Source organism: Salmo salar, chromosome ssa13, assembly GCF_905237065.1.
Source record: "Salmo salar chromosome ssa13, Ssal_v3.1, whole genome shotgun sequence".
Taxonomy (NCBI): Eukaryota; Metazoa; Chordata; class Actinopteri; order Salmoniformes; family Salmonidae; genus Salmo; species Salmo salar.
This window is the reverse complement of record NC_059454.1, coordinates 48,337,304-48,355,951: the sequence shown is the minus strand read 5'-3', so window position 1 is coordinate 48,355,951 and position 18,648 is coordinate 48,337,304. Positions and strand designations below refer to the sequence as shown.

The 18,648-nt window shown below is 42.3% G+C and overlaps 2 protein-coding genes across 5 annotated transcripts in view; one reads left to right on the top strand and one right to left on the bottom strand.

Annotated features, from left to right (window-relative positions):
* Window positions 1–18,648, top strand: part of si:ch73-70k4.1 (FA core complex associated protein 20) — a 70,067-nt gene that overhangs the window by 11,608 nt on the left and 39,811 nt on the right. The window lies entirely within an intron of this gene.
* The window catches only part of LOC106567356 (protein kinase C zeta type), a 135,997-nt gene continuing 124,581 nt past the window's right edge, over window positions 7,233–18,648 (bottom strand). For all 4 annotated transcript variants that reach the window (XM_014136502.2, XM_014136506.2, XM_014136504.2 and 1 more), the window contains 2 exons: window positions 16,958–17,073; window positions 7,233–8,908 (listed from right to left, as the gene is read on the bottom strand). In XM_014136502.2, the coding sequence (XP_013991977.1) occupies window positions 8,821–8,908; window positions 16,958–17,073 (204 nt within the window). In that variant the 3' untranslated portion in view covers window positions 7,233–8,820. The remainder of the gene's footprint in view (window positions 8,909–16,957; window positions 17,074–18,648) is intronic.

Here is an 18,648-nt window from a genome sequence, read left to right as displayed (position 1 = left end):
GACTCTTTGCATCAACTTCATGTAACTGTGAATAAAAGCCTTTGACACTTATGAAATGCTTGCAATTATACTTCAGTATTCCATAGTAACATCTGATAAAAATATCTAGACACACTGAAACAGCAAACTTTGTGTAAATTAATATGTGTCATTCTCAAAACTTTTGGCCACGACTGTAGATGGGTTATTTTTGTTTTAATACATTTTGAATTCAACCTGTAACAACAAAATGTTGAATAAGTCAAGGGGTATGAATACTTTCTCAAGGCACTGTGCATATTTAATTATTATTTGTAAGTGTTTTTGTGTGGTTTTTAAATCAGCTGTTTTATTTTTATAACATTAAGTTTTATTGCATATTTCTGCTGGTTAGGTCAACTATTTTTGTCTGGGCTAGCTAACCAGCTAACCAGCTAGCTAGCTAATTGTTTTTGTTTGAATGATGCATCAGGACACCATACCAGCTTTTTTGTTTAAACTGGCTGCTAGTTCCTGGTCTTTTGAAAACATCAATTGAGGAGTCACCTGAAGCTTGAGAGGAATGGGAGAAGCAGTAAAGTTTGTGGTTGCTTTCCGGTGCCCAGTGCTGCTGAGGTATCACCAACGTGGGTGCTACAAGTCCAGTAGCTACACAACTGGTTCCCAGAGTAGCCCTCGTCACTAGACTCTTCATCAACCATCTCCCTGACCACCTTCCTCTGATCAAGCCATGAACTGTCCCTCTCCATCTTTGTAGGATGCACTCAAAGACTTGGCCTCTGTTGGTTGACCTAACTATAGTTAGGCTACTCATAATGATGTGTTGCTTGTTTGTTTTTTGCTTTTGAAGCGCTTTGAGATTCTTTATGAAAACGCTATAGAAATAATGATTATGTATTTAGTGAGTTGTTTGCTGTTTCTGCATTATGATGCATGACACTTTACCATTCTATGGCAGCCATGTAAGTGCCCCATTAACATTACATGGGGAATATTAACTAAAACTGAATCTCTAGAATGAATTATGATGCTTTTACATGACACTACAACATTCTATGGCAGCCATGTTAGCTCCCCATTAACATTACATGGGTAATATTTAAACAATGCTTTAACTGAATGTCTAAAATTAGAGCAAAATTCAACATTCTAACACTCTAAAGCTGCATTCGTAAATTACCTCCAGTGTATCAGTTCACTCTGGGTCGTTCGTAAATTGAGTGTTGTCAGATTGTCTGTTCATAAATTCGGGGCGTTCAGAATGGACACTGGCGGAAGAGTAGGGTTGATCAGAGCCTTCGACCTCAACGGCAGTCAAGCACCCAAGCTAACTGGCTAAAGGTGGCTAGCTTCCTAGCTACTTGCAGACACATGAGAGAACACCTCACTCAGACCATTTTACTTGCCCTAGCAGAGCTGGTTAGGCTGTTTTAATGTTATCTAGAGTTTAAGGACTAACTGTGCTGCTGGCAACAATGTTATATATTTTTTTGCCTGTCGTTTACCGACACCGGTCATATTCAATGGTTGTTGCGCGCTCGTAAATTCATCAGTTATTCTGCACTCTGGCACACTCAGACGAGAGTGCTCTGAAATCAGCGTAGATAGCCAGAGGGAATTTACGAACACACCCAAAATATATGGCTCTGGTTAACATAATTTGAATGAACAGTCTACATTACCATGGAAATAATTGCATCACTATACCAGGCAGACATTGCGAGTGTACCCATGAGTTTACCAGACCAAATATCCAGGGTTAGAGTTTCCAAGCCCGTTCCATTCATTATATGTATATATTCTTGTATTTTTCACCCATTTTTTTTCTCCCCAATTTCGTGGTATCCAATTGGTAGTAGTTACAGTCTTGTCTCATCGCTGCAACTCCCGTACGGACTCGGGAGAGGTGAAGGTCAAGAGCCATGCGTCCTCCAAAACACAACCCAACCAAGCCACACTGCTTCTTGACACAATGCCCATCCATCTCGGAAGCCAGCCGCACCAATGTGTCGGAGGAAACACCATACACCTGGCGACCGTGTAAGCATGCACTGCGTCCGGCCCGCCACAGGAGTCGCTAGTGCACGATGAGACAAGGATATCCCTGCCGGCCAAACTCTCCCTAACCCGGACGACGCTGGGCCAATTGTGCGCCGCCCCATGGGCCTCCCAGTCATGGCCGGCTGCGACAGAGCCTGGACTCGAACCCAGAATCTCTAGTGGCACTGCTAGCACTGCGATGCAGTGCCTTAAACCACTGCGCCACTCGGGAGGCCTATTCATTATATTTCTATGTGTGCTGCTGCTGCAGGGAGGGGGGTGTTGCTTAGGTAACCGAAGACTTGTTTGCTACACCTTGCTTGTTTCAGCAAGGAGCAACAAAGTTTCATTACGTTGTTAAGAGTCCATGTTACCGCAGAAACGGACTCAACCACATGAATGCCTGGCCGTCCCGTCTTCGTTCCACACGTTATGCGGTAATTGTGCCAGCCCTAATGATAAACATTAGAGTTTTAACCATGATTTGAGTCTATAAAGTGTTTGTTTACAAACATTGGAGTAAAACCAGCTTATTTTGGGTGCTGATGGGGGTATGACAGTTGAACTAAGCCCATGAGGCATTTACAAGTTCTATTCTTTAAGAATCAATGGGTATACAGTGCATTCGTTAAGTATTCAGAACCCTTGACTTTTTCCACATTACAACCTTATTCTAAAATGGATTAAATATTTGTTTTTCTTCTAATCAATCTACACACAATACCCCATAATGACGAAGTAAAACGTTTTTTTTTTTTAAATGTTCATCCATAAATAGATGTAACTACTAAGGGTTCTAGCTTTAAGTTCTATGGGATAGAACTTGGAAACCGCATGGCAATAATTATGAATGACTAATAAATGTGCTTTTCAAAAATGTAGATTCTTTAAAACTAGCGACCAGAGATCTAACGACTAGGGTTTTCCGATTTTTGAAGGGTTTCTTCCAAAGAAACTGCAGAGACAAATATTGAGCGTGGAAAGATTTCCTCATGTCGCTGCAAAAAAAACGGGATCAGTTCACGGGAAACCATTTTTGTTTTTAATAATTACAGATATTTACAGAGATGAATTGAAGCAGAATTAAGCACATCCAACCAGCAAACATGTTAGAACACAAATCATGGACTTAGTTTATTTTTTTACAGATACTCTGAGTGAATCTCAATTGTATTGGGAGGAACTTCCGATCTTCTGCTCCAATGCATTTTTAGAAGGAGAGGAGGTGAGGAATCAAGGAAATACAATTGAAATGAACCCTTTTCCTGGTTTTAATGGCCGTTGCTGTAGCGTTAGGAACATTTTCAAGAATCCGTTGGTCCCTCAAGAGACAATGTCAAGTGAATGTATTCCTGTGAGTTCAACATTAAACACAGTTCATAAATAAAACAAAAAATGGTGACACTGATGTGCTGTCGAAAGTGAGATGGCTTTGAAAAAGTTTAACCTCCCCTTACGTGGATGAAGAGAATCTTGGTCCTTGAAAATTGTGTGTGTGTGTGTGTGTGTGTGCTTTCGAGTTTGCGACTAATCAGTGAATATGCCACAGCTTCATTATCTCCCTCTCCCTCAGTCTCCCTCCATCCTTCTTTTCACCCACATATTGGCCTGCCAGCTAATTGAAGCCCTTTAACTTGGGATTATCTAATTAATCTTATTACTCCGTTATCAAATTAATGAGGGTCAGATTTCATCAAATAATTCCCATCCAAGAGGGCTTTTTCATTTCTGTAGGAAACACAAACGTTCTAATCTCAAAGCTCATTTTCGCTGGGGACTTAAGAGGCAAATTGTTAATTCGGTTAAAAGGGGAGAGTCTTATCTTTGCACTGAATGTGTTGAATTATTAATTGATGGCAATGCATTGTGGACTTCATTAGATCTCTCAACTTAAGATACTACTGGTTCCTTATTTGATATGGGAAGTAAGTTATCTTTTCTTTATGCACTTCAAGGGTCTAGTATGGATGATATTAGATTTCCTGATACATTTCTTCCCTTAAGGATGTACATATGTACACACAACATTATCTGTTTCTCTGTGTGTGTGTGTGTGTGTGTGTGTGTGTGTGTGTGTGTGTGTGTGTGTGTGTGTGTGTGTGTGTGTGTGTGTGCGCGCACATGAAACATTGCTAAAACCCTCAGTAGAGACAGTAGAGCTCTGCCTATTCACTAACCCCAGGTCAGTTGTAGTGCAGGTCAGCATGTACACTTTGACAATGTCTTCCCCCACCATCATGTCCAGTCCTGAACTGAACTATTAGAATCAGTGCGGCCTTCTGCTGGTGCAAAGTCCAAATCACCAGCCTGCCAGTTACTGACATCCAACACGGTTTGTCACATTGTGCACTAGTGTATGCAGACAATAACTTAAAAGATTCGATCATTCAGGCGTGATGTAGCTCTATACTGTATTTCCAACCTGGTCTCAGAGCATTTCGTATTATTCTGTATGTAAATCCAAGACACTCCATTTAGTATGATATGTTACATTTGCTATGGTTATATAAGACAGATGGCTACTTAAGGCTATACCGAAATGTGGTTGGTTGGGGTGGAAGTGTAACGCGAACGACTAGCAACCCAAAGGTTGCGAGTTTGCGTCTCATAACGGAAAACTTTAGCAACTTTTCAACTGCTTACTATTTTTTTAGCTACTTTGCAACAACTTAGCATGCTAGCTAACCCTTCCCCAAACCCTAACCTTAACCCTTTTAGCTAACCCTTCCCCTAACACTTAAACCTAACTCCTAAACTTAACCCTAGCCTAGCTAACGAGCTAACTAACGTTAGCCACCAATCTAGAATTCGTAACATATTGTACGTATAGCAAATTGGTAATATTGTACATTTTGCAAATTGGTAACGAATAGAAATTCGTAACATGTCATACGAAATGGATGATGGACATCCACAAATTAATACATACAGTTGAAGTCAGAAGTTTACATACATCTTAGCCAAATACATTTAAACTCTTGACATTTAATCCTAGTAAAAATTCCCTGTCTTAGGTTAGTTAGGATCACCACTTTATTTTAAGAATGTGATATATCAGAATTATAGTAGAGTGATTTATTTCAGCTTTTATTTCTTTCATCACATTCCCAGTGGGTCAGAAGTTTACATACACTCAATTAGTATTTGGTAGCATTGCCTTTAAATTGTTGAACTTGGGTCAAACGGTTTGGGTAGCCTTCCACAAGCTTCCCACAATAAGTTGGGTGAATTTTGGCCCATTCCTCCTGACAGAGCTGGTTTAACTGAGGTTTGTAGGCCTCCTTGCTCGCACACATTTTTTTCAGTTCTACCCACACATTTTCTATAGGATTGAGGTCAGGGCTTTGTGATGGCCACTCCAATAGCTTGACTTTGTTGTCCTTAAGCCATTTTGCCACAACTTTGGAAGTATGCTTCGGGTCATTGTCCGTTTGGAAGACCCATTTGCGACCAAGTTTTAACTTCCTGACTGATGTCAATATATCCACATAATTTTCCTACCTCATGATGCCATCTATTTTGTGAAGTGCACCAGTCCCTCCTGCAGCAAAGCACCCCCACAACATGATGCTGTCACCCCCGTGCTTCATGGTTAGGATGGTGTTCTTCGGCTTGCAAGCCTCCCTCTTTTTCCTCCAAACATGACAATGGTCATTATGGCCAAACAGTTCTATTTTTGTTTCATCAGACCAGAGGATGTTTCTCAAAAAAGTACGATCTTTGACTCCATGTGCAGTTGCAAACCATAGTCTGGCTTTTTTATGGCGGTTTTGAAGCAGTGGCTTCTTCCTTGCTGAGCGGCCTTTCAGGTTATGTCGATATAGGACTCGTTTTACTGTGGATATAGATACTTTTGTACCTGTTTCTTCCAGCATCTTCACAAGGTCCTTTTCTGTTGTTCTGGGATTGATTTTCACTTTTCGCACCAAAGTACGTTCATCTCTAGGAGACGGAACGCGTCTCCTTCCTGAGCGGTATGACGGCTGCACGGCCCCATGGTGTTTATACTTGTGTACTATTGTTTGTACAGATGAACGTGGTACCTTCAAGTATTTGTAAATTGCTCTCAAGGATCAACCAGACTTGTGGAGGTCTACAATTTTTTTCTGAGGTCTTGGCTGATTTCTTTTGATTTACCCAAGATGTCAAGCAGAGGCACTGAGTTTGAAGGTAGGCCTTGAAATACATCCACAGGTACATCTCTAATTGACTCAAATGATGTCAATTAGCCTATCAGAAGCTTCTGATATTCATTTTCTGGAATTTTCCAAGCTGTTTAAAGGCACAGTCAACTTAGTGTATGTAAACTTCTGACCCACGGAATTGTGATTAAGTGAAATAATCTGTCTGTAAACAATTGTTGGAAAAATTACTTGTGTCATGCACAAAGTAGATGTCCTAACCGACTTGCCAAAACTATAGTTTGTTAACAATAAATCATTTGTGGAGTGGTTGAAAAACGAGTTTTAATGACTCTAACCTAAGTGTATGTAAACTTCCGACTTCAACTGTATCTAGTCACCCCCATGTGAAGAACTCATAAGTATTTGGACAAATTCACTGATTGTTTTTCAAATAAAATGAAATAGGCTTATGATGGCCAGCTCCTATCCAACAGCAATACAGTAGCCTACCCATACTGTCAAACGTTTTACATAAGCTACCGCTCTATTTACAAAATGTAACATATAGTAAATGGATTCTCAGATTCACATACAGAATAATACGAAATGCTCTGAGACCAGGTTGGTATTTCAACAGAATGGTAAGAGTAACCATGTTTTCATCAGAACCATGGCTGGCTACTGTGCTCCATAACGTTCATTCCTTTTTAAAGATTTAACCATTTGGATTGCCTAAGACATTGGGCCTCATTTATAAAATCAGTTGCTATACTAAATTTAAGCATTCAATCAGTTCTCAAAGTGTTAGTATGCACAATTTAAAGAGCGACTGCCTTTAAAAAGCAACGAATCCCTTTGATAACGGCCTATGTGGCACCGATATGAGTCAGAAACTGTTATTCTAGTGTCAAAATTGACTCGTGTAAATAGGATAATTTTGGTCATAAAGTCAGTCTCATCTAAAACGGAGTTTGGAACATCCGTGCGTCACAACGGGTAAATGAAGGTTGGGTTTTGATTTGACAATGTCCATTTGCCCACTAACAAGGGGTGAACAGCTGCGGTGATTGCTCTCTATCCAATAGCATAGACAGTGAGACAGACCTGCCCAGCAGCTCTGACTTTGTTTATTTAAGACAACATGTCGCACATTTCTTTACTTCAGAAATACTGCCCAAAATGTAAAATGGATGTAATGGATGTAAAGTTGCACAACTAAAACATCCTCTTCACAAACATCAACATTAATTACAGATTTCTTTAGTTATCTTAGATTAATTCTGGGGATTTTGAGGAAGGGAACTAGGCTGCAGTGTCTCATGGGGATAAACATCCTTCCCCAAACGTAGAATCGGTCAGGAAACACACCGCCAAGACTGATATCTCGTTTTTCTAATGAGCAACAGAAAAACACACGTGCCAAACAGCGTGTTCAGTGGTTCTTTAAAAATATTTCCCCATTAAACAGCTTTCACTCAGCATCTACATTTTAATATGCTGTGAATGGTAAAGGACTATGGCAACAGACTTCTCAAGTTTGAAGTATACAGACTTACAGTTGCCCATACTTCAGTGCTGAGGACGATGCACTCTCGTTCAAAATTCTGTTGACCGACAGATGATAGTTTGCCTCTTTGTGCTATCAGGGTATTGGGTGATCTACAAAAATGCTTCCTACTGCATATTTTCTTGTCAAGCTCAAGGTTGTTAAAGATTTAACTCTTAAAACATTGGCATAATTTACATTTACGTGTATGCGCAATTTACAATAAAATCTGTGCACAAAAACCCTTTAGAAATGAGGCCCTTGGTCTTTATGCGCGATGTGTTCCACTGGCTTTCTTCACCAACTGACCAACCCACCAGGCAGCTGAAAGGTATTGGAACAATCGGTAAGTGCAATCAGAAACATGGTGTAGATTGGATCTTTGAGGCACTTCTTAAATAAAAATAAACTTTCGTCTCAGTTTTTTTTCTGTTAATGAAAATCAATGCTGAGGAAAACAAACAAAAAGAAAGTTCATGGTCATGAATAAAACGTGCCACTTTGCATCAATAGAAAGGCATCATCAATTTGGAGTTGCTACCTACATTATAATACACAATAACTTGTATCATCATTTTTTCCCTTCGTCATTGTACATTCTTATTTTGCTCGAGGCAGCGGAGCCTCCTACAAGTAAAAAAAACAAAAAAAAACGAATAAACAAAACAAAATGCACATAACTTCAAGTTCTAGTCGTAGAACTGTCATATTCCAACCAGGGATGCGAGGGGCGGGACTGTCATCTGTTTTACCATGGCAGGCACAGAATGAAGTCGCTTTCTGTTTTTGAAATGACATAGCCAGCCGTCCTGCTGACACAGAGATGGAGTTGTTGGGGAAACAAACAAAAAACGTGAAGACAATCAACAACCAAGTTTTGGGAATGTTCCTGTGTCCTTTTTTATGTTGTCCACCTCCAAAGAGTTTTCCCCAGGTGACAAAATAATGCAATGCATTATGTGGGATCCACAAAGAAAAAAAAGTAAAATTTTCGCACTCGTGTCCTCGAACCTCGTGCAAAGCCGGGAGTTTCTTGTCCTCCCTCCATCCCAGAGGGAGTTGTTCATAGATTTGGCTGAGAGGGGGGTGGGGGGTGGACAGACACAGGTGGGAGAAGAGGTCTCTTCTCCCTCATACAGACTCCTCTGCGGATAGCAGCAGAGGGTTGATGTATTCAAATCCCTCAAACTCTGACTGGTCTATTCTCTTGATGACGTCCCTGGGAGAGGAGAGGGAGAAAAGAGGAGAGAGAGAATGGGGAAAAGGTCAGTTAACTCAGAACAAATAAAAAATGCTACAATGTGCTACTTTAGCCTGATTGGCAGCTTTAGACTTCTTTTCTAGACATTTGTACAAGATAGTTATACGTAGGGAGGCGACGTGGCATATGTTCACGAGAGGGTAGTCGCTTACGGCTCCAAACATCGCCGGTTCGCTTCCCATGTCAGACACTCATCTTCAAATATAGCAGTGTGACTCGTTGGCTACTTTGTCTACTCACAAATTGTGTATCTGTTGGTTTCCTGTGTTTCATGGTTTTCGTGGCTATATGTGTTGCTTTTACCCTATCAGTCCCGAGACCCCAGCAAAAATCGGCTTTTCATTTATCTGACTTTCATTTATCTGCATGTCCAGCCCTTATATTTAGCCTCACAATGATGTGTTTTACCATTTTCTTTTCAGGACAACCAGGGCTACAAGTAGAATTCAAAACTATTTGATATAAATAGTTGTATTCATGAGTTTTATTGACAAATGTCAATAACAAAATAAGGTTCTCCAAAGCAAAAACCTGGGAAAAAATTTATTTATATGAATGCTGTAAGTACAGAAATTGCTGGCTCATTGAGAAGTGAATATCGAACTAGTCAGTAGTAACTGTTTGGAGTTTGCGACAGCAACTATGTGAATTTATTACAATATTATAGATTATAGGAAATCCCAGAATATAGGGTCTATGTAGAAGAACACCATACCTTCTAATGACTCTTGTGTAACATATGTGACTGCCATATGTTACATTTGCATGTTTGTGAGAGTCTCAGATTTGCATATATAGCTTTTAGTAGTTTCTAGCTCAAACCATTCAGACTCTTCAGACATTTTTGTAAAAAGTCCTAGCTCCGGGCCCCTTCGGGATCCGCCCTTGTCTCACAAACACCGCTCTAGGTCAGCCCTCCTTAATTGCACATACTACTGGTTGGTATCTACAGATGCAGAAGAAATGGAAAAATCCAATGGTACAATTCTCCAGTATTTTTGTATACTTTTTAGCCAGTAGTTCTGAAAGTAGCTCTCACGAGCCTAAAGTGGTCCCTGAAAATTGCTTTGCACACTGTTGGCATTCTCTCAACTAGCGTCACCTGGAATGCTTTTCCAACAGTCTTAAGAGTTCCGACATATGCTGAGCACTTTTCTGCTTTTCCTTCACTCTGCGGTCCAACTCATCCCAAACCATTTCACTTTGGTTGAGGTCGGGTGATTGTGGAGGCCAGGTCATCTGATGCAGCACTCCATCTAACTCCTTCTTGGTCAAATAGCCCTTACACAGCCTGGAGTTTTGTTGGGTCAGTGTGTTATTTCATCACTATTATTCTACAATGTAGAAAATAGCAAAAATAAAGAAAAACCCTTGAATGAGTAGGTGTGTCCAAACCTTTGACTGGGACTGTATGTCACATATGTGCATCACGTCATTGCTTTCTCTCTTGCTCTGTTGTGGGTAATTGATGTGCCTCTTGTTAGCTGTCACTCAAATGGTGAAGTGCTGAAGCTCATTGGTTAAACTTGAATTGCTAGGGGGCTGGCCCACGAGGGGGAAAAATGTAGCGCAACACAGCTTCCAGAAAAACAGTTGCTTTCAGACTAGGGATTTCGTGGCTAATTGAAGTAAGACAGTCATTCTTCTCAGATTATGCATGTGTGAACTACACATTGACACATCCAGCCCAAAGCGGGAAGTTTAAAAAAATACGTAGTAGTCGGCAGAGTTCTGGAGCATGTCTTTTAAAGGGTATAGACATGCTAGTGCAGTACTTCAGGAGTTACCTTTACAGCTCTCCTATTCATAGGGAATCTTTGGCAGGCGGATGAGAATAGTCCTATTTCAAGTCATACATGGACATCACTACTAGGGCGCCAATGAGGAAGGCTATGATCCACCTAGTAGCTTACAGTTATTTCAAGCCAGCAATGTTCAAACAACCTCATCACTGTTCTAACACACAAAATCTACCATTAAACCCCAGCAAAAAAAAACGTCCCTTTGCACAATGTGAGAACGTAGAAGAAAGAACAGGATGTTGTTGCCTCATCAGTGAACTCTCCCTGTGCTTATTACTCTCTCCCCAGCTGAGCCCCCGGTTGGTTCCATTAACAAAGCGGTAATCATCTATAAATGAAGTGAACCGTGTGACTGGTTTGGGTTGGCTGTGTAAAAATAAATGTACTACTCTGAGAGTGTAGCTTCTGCTGCAGCTGCTTCTCCAACAACAGCAACATGTTGTTCCTCTGCATCTCAAATGGCACCCTATTCCTGTGATAATGCACTACTTTTGACCAGAGCCCTGTCAAAAGTAGTGCACTATATAGGCGAAATGGGTGCCATTTGAGACGCAACCCTCATCTGCCGTAGTAAAGAAGGCTGACCGCACTCCCCAGGAGGGTAGGGTGGAGCCGCAGGAAGGAGGCCTCTTGCTGGGGAAAGAGAGAGGAATAGAGAGGCTTCCATACAAGAGATGTAGCTTTTCTTTAAACGCTGGTCCTGTTTGGTTGTGGTTATTTTGCCTGTAATGGCTGAGGTGAGGTTTAATGTTGGTAGAGATGATCCTAGACCAGTTTTAAGGAGAAGCCTCATCTCCAGCTCATTGTAATCTAGATCCAGACACTTTAACACACCACCATGCCTTTAGAATCCCATTCAACACACTGAAATACACCCAGAAAATGCAATCTGTAAGATTCAACTGAAATTATACAAACAGCCTAAAATGATTGATGGATATTCTATCTGTGAGCACACTTGGGTGCACACAGTAGGTGCTGCTAGCTAGATAACATTGTTTGAGTGAAGTCAGCGAGTAGCAGCAAACTTGAGGCAGTGAGAAAAGGAGGGGAAAGGCACAAGACCACAAAAGAGAAACAGAGCGAGGAGGGAACATTTGGGACACAACCAAAACAAACAAGAGTGCTCACTAGCACAAATGTTGCCTTTTTTTCCAGAGAGAGCTTAAAAGTGCTACCAGATGCGGAGAGAGGGAGAGAACGAGCAACACAGAGAACGAGAGCGAGATGGAGAAAGCGGGGGAGAAAGAGACTGAGAAAATGAGAGAGAGAACCAAGTGAGAGGAGGAAAGGGAGAAAGAAAGAATTATAAGAGGGGGAAAAAGGTTGTCAGAGCTGGGAGCTGAGAGAGAGGGGGTGGGTGGATGAGGTTCAAGGAAAGAAAGACAGACAGCCTTGTATTTCATGGTGGTGCCCACACACACACAGCATTCATAAAACAAAGTGGGACGGAACCAATCCAATCAACCTCCTCACTCTACCTACAATACAGATCCAGGGATTTTTTTAAATTTCGTCCCTGTCTATAGAGACTAAGTAAAGCCTTTGAATCTCTGTGGCTAGCCATAGAACATAGAAAAGACTGAATCCTTATTGCTTTGGGTCTCGCCGTACTCGCCATTTCCAAGACTGGTGAAGTCACAGCGCTGGCAAAAGCAAATTATATCCTCTCTCACCCTCTCTCCTAGCTCCTTGGCAAGGGCTCTCAGGAAGCTAGGGTTTTTTAATGCAGCAAAGTAAATCCTAACAAGGAGGGTTTACCCATTTTCTCCCTCCCACTCACTCTCTCTCTCACTTTTCTTTTTTCGTCTGCCAAACCCATCACAGAAGAGGAGGGGGCGTGATTTACATCACTCCCTCTCCCGCTCGGCAGGAGTGGGCGACATCACCCCTCTCTCCTGAGCGACACAGAGGGAGAGAGAGAGGCATCGTGTCTCTCCTTTTGAAGTGCTGTGGGGCTGCCATGCCATGGCGTTTGAAGCCTGCTTGAGATCTCTTCTCCCATTGAACTGGCAGAGCTGCCAACTCACAACCCCCCTTCACCTCTTTCTCCTCCTCCCCAATGCTAAACCCCGCAGACTGTCACAGCGAACGTCAAATCCCGCCGCAAATTACCCCAGACAAGTGTGTGAGCCCCCAGTTTGCCCTAATGAGATGAGAGGTGCAGCTCTGGTTGATCTGACACACCTCGGCTGTCAGAACCCCAGAGATACTGAGGGTAGTTGGATTGATGCGTAGATGATGGGACTATGTTAGAGTTTGAAACAGACAAAGGCAGGTAGGATACAGAATTTGAAGTTCAAATGGACTTAAAAAAAAAAAAACATATATAGATTTATGGACCACAGTTTCCAAGTATTCTGAAAACTGTACCTCGAAGTGCCTAGAATTTGTATTGTTCTCAGCCTTTTTCTTCTAATTTATATGGCATCTGATTGCCAATACATTTATATAGAAAGCTGAATGAAAAGAAAACAAACATTGAGCCTTAACATGAAATTAGTCCACAATGTATCATTTAATTTTGCTAGCACAGACTGAAATATGTTCCGGGATTCTTCCGATGGCATTGAGGAGTACACCACATCAGTCACTGGCTTTATCAATAAGTGTCAGCACAGTGACTGTACGTACATACCACAACCAGAAGCCATGGATTACAGGCAACATTCGCACTGAGCTAAAGGGTAGAGCTGCTGCTTTCAAGGAGCGGGACTCTAACCCGGAAACTTAGAAGAAATCCCAATATGCCCTCCAACAAACCATCAAACAGGCATAGCGTCAATCCAGGACTAAGATCGAATTGTACTACATCGGTTCCGATGCTCGTTTGAAAACTATTACAGACTACAAAGGGAAGCACAGCCGAGAGAGGTGCCCAGTGACACGAGCCTACCAGACGAGCTAAATAACTTCTATGCTCACTTCGAGGCAAGTAACACTGAAACATGCATGAGAGCATCAGCTGTTCTGGACGACTGTGTGATCACGCTCTCCGCAGCCGATGTGAACAAGGCCGCAGGGCCAGACGGATTACCAGGACATGTACTCCAAGTATGCGCTGACCAACTGGCAAGTGTCGTCACAGACATTTTCAACCTCTCTCTGTCTGAGTCTGTAATACCCACGTTTCATCCCAGAAAACCTAGACCCACTCAATTTGCATACTGCACCAACAGATCCACAGATGATGCAATCTCTGTTGCACTCCACACTGCCCTTTCACACCTGGACATTCTCACACCTATGTGAGAATGCTATTCATTGACTACAGCTTAGCGTTCAACACCATAGTGCCCTCAAAGTTCATCACTAAGCTAAGGACCCTGCTAAGGACACCTCCCTCTGCAACTGGATCCTGGACTTCCTGATGGGCCGCCCACAGGTGGTAAGGGTAGGTAACAACACATCCGCCATGCTGATCCTTAACACGGGGGTCCCTCAGTGGTGCGTTCTCAGTCACCTCCTGTACTCCCTGTTCACTCATGACTGCACGGCCAGGCACGACGCCAACACCATCATTAAGTTTGCTGTTGACACAACAGTGGTTGGCCTGATCACAGACAACGATGAGACAGCCTATAAGGAGGTCAGAGACCTGACCGTGTGGTGCAAGGACAACAACCTCTCCCTCAACGTGATCAAGACAAAGGAGAAGATTGTGGACTACAGGAAAAGGAGGACCAAGCATGCCCCCATTCTCATCGACGGGGCTGTAGTGGAGCAGGTTGAGAGCTTCAAGTTCCTTGGTGTCCACATCACCAACAAACTAACATGGTCCAAGCACACCAAGACAGTCGTGAAGAGGGCACGACAAAACCTATTCCCCCTCAGGAGACTGAAAAGATTTGTCATGGGTCCTTAGATCCTCAAAAAGTTCTACAGCTGCACCATCGAGAGCATCCTGACGGGTTGCATCACTGCCTGGTATGGCAACTGCTCAGCCTCCGACCGCAAGGCACTACAGAGGGTAGTGAGTACGGCCCAGTACATCACCAGGGCCAAGCTTCCTGCCATCCAGGACCTCTATACCAGGCGGTGTCAGAGGAAGGTGCTAAAAATTGTAAAAGACTCCAGCCACCCTAGTCATAGACTGTTCTCTCTGATACCGCATGGAAACCGGTACTGGAGCGCCAAGTCTAGGTCCAAGAGGCTTCTAAACAGCTTCTACCCCCAAGCCATAAGACTCCTGAACAGCTAATAAAATGGCTACCCAGACTATTTGCATTGCCCCCCCCCTACACTGCTGCTACTCTCTGTTAATATCTTTGCATAGTCACTTTAATAACTCTACCTACATGTACATATTACCTCAATTACCTCGACACCGGTACCCGTACCCCCTGTATATAGCCCCGCTATTGTTATATACTGCTGCTCTTAATTATTTGTTATTCTTATCTCTTACTTTTTTTTTAGGTATTTTCTTAAAACAGCATTGTTGGTTCAGGGCTTGTAAGTAAGCATTTCACTGAAAGGTCTACACCTGTTGTATTCGGCGCATGTGACAAATAAAATTTGATTTGATTTTAATGAAAATGTTGACAAACTTCAGCCCAGTAATATCTATTGGCACCGCCTGCAAAGCCACATTGGAATAGTTTCCTGCAGCCGTCGAGAAAAGCCTGGCTTGTTTGTCATACTCTGGCTACAGAGCCCCTCGGTAGGACAGCAGCCACCTCTGTTGCTATGCCAAATCTTTTCAGCTCATTCTTTTGAAGTGAATCTAAAACAAGGATTCCGTCAAAGCCCCCGTGGACAACATGTCCACATTGATCAAAACATGGCGTATACACTGGAGAAAGAAGTCATTGTTGGAACCAAGGGAATTTTCTTTTTCTCATTGAAGACAATTTTTTTCAAAAACATTGAGTCGGGGACTTTGCATAGTACCACTCGTAAACAGACCTGAAGAAACGTGGATAGCTGTTACAATATAAGATGTTGACACTTATGTTGCAGATTCTCAGGTGGTGAATGCTCTCTGGTTGTTCAATTTTAAGATATTGAAGATCTTCACCACTACTATCATAGACTATTGATGACTTTGAATGACCGTTATGCACTGAGTATACAAAACATTAAGAACACCTGCTCTTTCCATGACATAGACTGACCAGGTGAATCCAGGTGAAAGCTATGATCCCTTATTTATGTCACCTGTTAAAGCCACTTCAATCAGTGTAGATGAAGGGAAGGAGACAGGTTAAATACGTTTTTTTTAAGCCTTGAGACAATTGAGACACAGATTGTGTATGTGTGCCATTCAGAGGGTGAATGGGCAAGACAATATATGTAAGTGTCTTTGAACGGGGTATGGTAGTAGGTGTCAGGTACACCAGTTTGTGTCAAGAACTGCAACACTGCTTTTTCATGCTCAACAGTTTCCTGTGTGTATCAAGAATGGTCCACCACCCAAAGGTCATCCAGCCAACTTGACACTACTGTGGGAAGCATTAGAGTCAACATGGGCCAGCATCCCTGTGGAACACTTTCGACACCTTGCCTTGTAGAGTCCATTCCCCCTACTAATTGAGGCTGTTTGAGGACAAAAGGGGGGGCAATGCAATATTAGGAAGGTGTTCCTAATGCTTGGTATAATCAGTGTAGATATCCATGGAGCCACAAAGGGGCAGTAAAACGAGTCACACGTTGAAAAACCCTGTATAGACTCTGTCCAGAAACAACCCCTAGTGCCTAGCCCCTTCTAGACACTTGTGGAGATATGAGATGTTTTGATATGTGTTAGGAATATGTAGACAGCTCAACCTTGCTCCCTGATAGGTCTAGGTTGAATTTTCACCATATTGTTTAAACGTATGAAATCAAGTGTCTCATAGTGGGTAGGGGGTAGGGGTTGTTCCTGGACAGGTCCCTAGTCTCAGACTCCAGTCTCCAATCCCTTATGGTACAGAGGCGACAGACAGACTGGATTGGAACTGGTCCTGAGAGAGGAGTGCCCCCTACTGGCCAACAACCATCACCATTCCCAGAGTTTAACTGGCCTTGCCCTGTCTAGCTCCCCTATCCACTAAGCGTCCATATGTTGTCAAGTTGTTATAACATTAGTGTTTAAAATATGTGGTCATACACACTTCATAACTAGTTTGATGACTAAACTATATAGTCATTAAATATCTAGTCTTGATCAAATATGTAGTGTTCTGTTAGGCTAGTCATGTCGGTTTAGAGTGTGTTCACTTACTCGTCGTCTGGTGTTAGCTGCACTGGTTCGTTAGTGAACTGGGTGTCAAAGTTCTCCAGGCCATAGTCGTCTGCGATCTGGGGCTTGAAGGGCGGGGCCATCTGTTTCTTCTCCAACTGCATGGGGAGACAAGCACAACAACTTGGATGGAAAATTGGAGGATAATAGCAGACAATATTGTCACTCCTATTTGCCATATCTTCAATTTAAGCCTACTAGAAAGTGTGTGCCCTTAGGCTTGGAGGGAAGCAAAAGTCATTCCACTACCTAAGAATAGTAAAGCCCCCTTTACTGGCTCAAATAGCCGACCAATCAGCCTGTTACCAACCCTTAGTGAACTTCTGGAAAAAAATTATGCTTGACCAGATACAATGCTATTTTACAGTAAACAAATTGACAACAGACTTTCAGCACGCTTATAGGGAAGGCCATTCTACAAGCCCAGCAGACAAATGACTGATGATTGGCTGAGAGAAACTGATGATAAAAAGATTGGGAGCTGTTTTGTTAACCTTCAGTGCGCTTTTGACATTATCGATCATAGTCTGCTGCTGGAAAATCTTATGTGTTTTGGATTTACACCCCCTGCTATATTGTGGATAAAGAGTTACCTGTCTAACAGAAGACAGAGGGTGTTCTTTTAATGGAAGCCTCTCCAACATAATACAGGTAGAATCAGGAATTACCCAGGGCAGCTGTCTAGGCCCCTTACTTTTTAAAATCTTTACTAACGACATGAGTAAAGCCAGTGTGTCTATGTATGCGGATGACTCAACACTATACACATCAGCTACTACAGCGACTGAAATGACTACAACACAAAGAGCTGCAGTTAGTTTCAGAATGTGTGGCAAGGAACAAGTTAGTCCTAAATATTTCAAAAACTAAAAGCATTGTATTTGGGACAAACCCTAAACCTCAACTAAATCTTGTAATGAATAATGTGGAAATTGAGCAAGTTGAGGTGACTAAACTACTTGGAGTAAACCTGGATTGTAAACTTTCATGGTCAAAACATGTTGATTCAAAAGTAGCTAAGATGGGGAGAAGTCTGTCCATAATAAAGCGCTGCTCTGCGTTCTTAACAACATCATCAACAAGGCACGTGCTAGAGGCCCTAGGTTTGTCGCACCTGGACTACTGTTCAGTCGTGTGGTCAGGTACCACAAAGAGGGACTTAGGAAAATTACAATTGACTCAGAACAGAGCAGCACGGCTGGCCCTTAAATGTACACAGAGAGCTAACATTAATTATATGCATGTCAATCTCATGGCTCATAGTGGAGGAGAGATTGACTTCATCACTACTTGTTTTTGTAGGAAGTGTTGACATACTGAATGCACCAAGCTGTCTGTTTAAAATGCTAGCACACAGCTCAGACACCATGCATACTCCACAAGACATGCCAACAGATGTCTCTTCACAATCCCCAAGTCCAAAACAGACTATGGGTGGCGCACAGTACTACATAGAGCCATGACTACATGGAACTCTATTCCACACAGGTAACTGAAGCAAGCAGTAGAATCAGATTTTAAAAACCGATAGAAATACACCTTATGGAACAGCAGGGACTGTGAAGAGACACACACACAGGTACAGACACGCATTCACACACGGGTGCTAGCATACGCACTCTACACACACATACATTGTAATATTGTTGTATGGTGGTATCATACATTTTGTG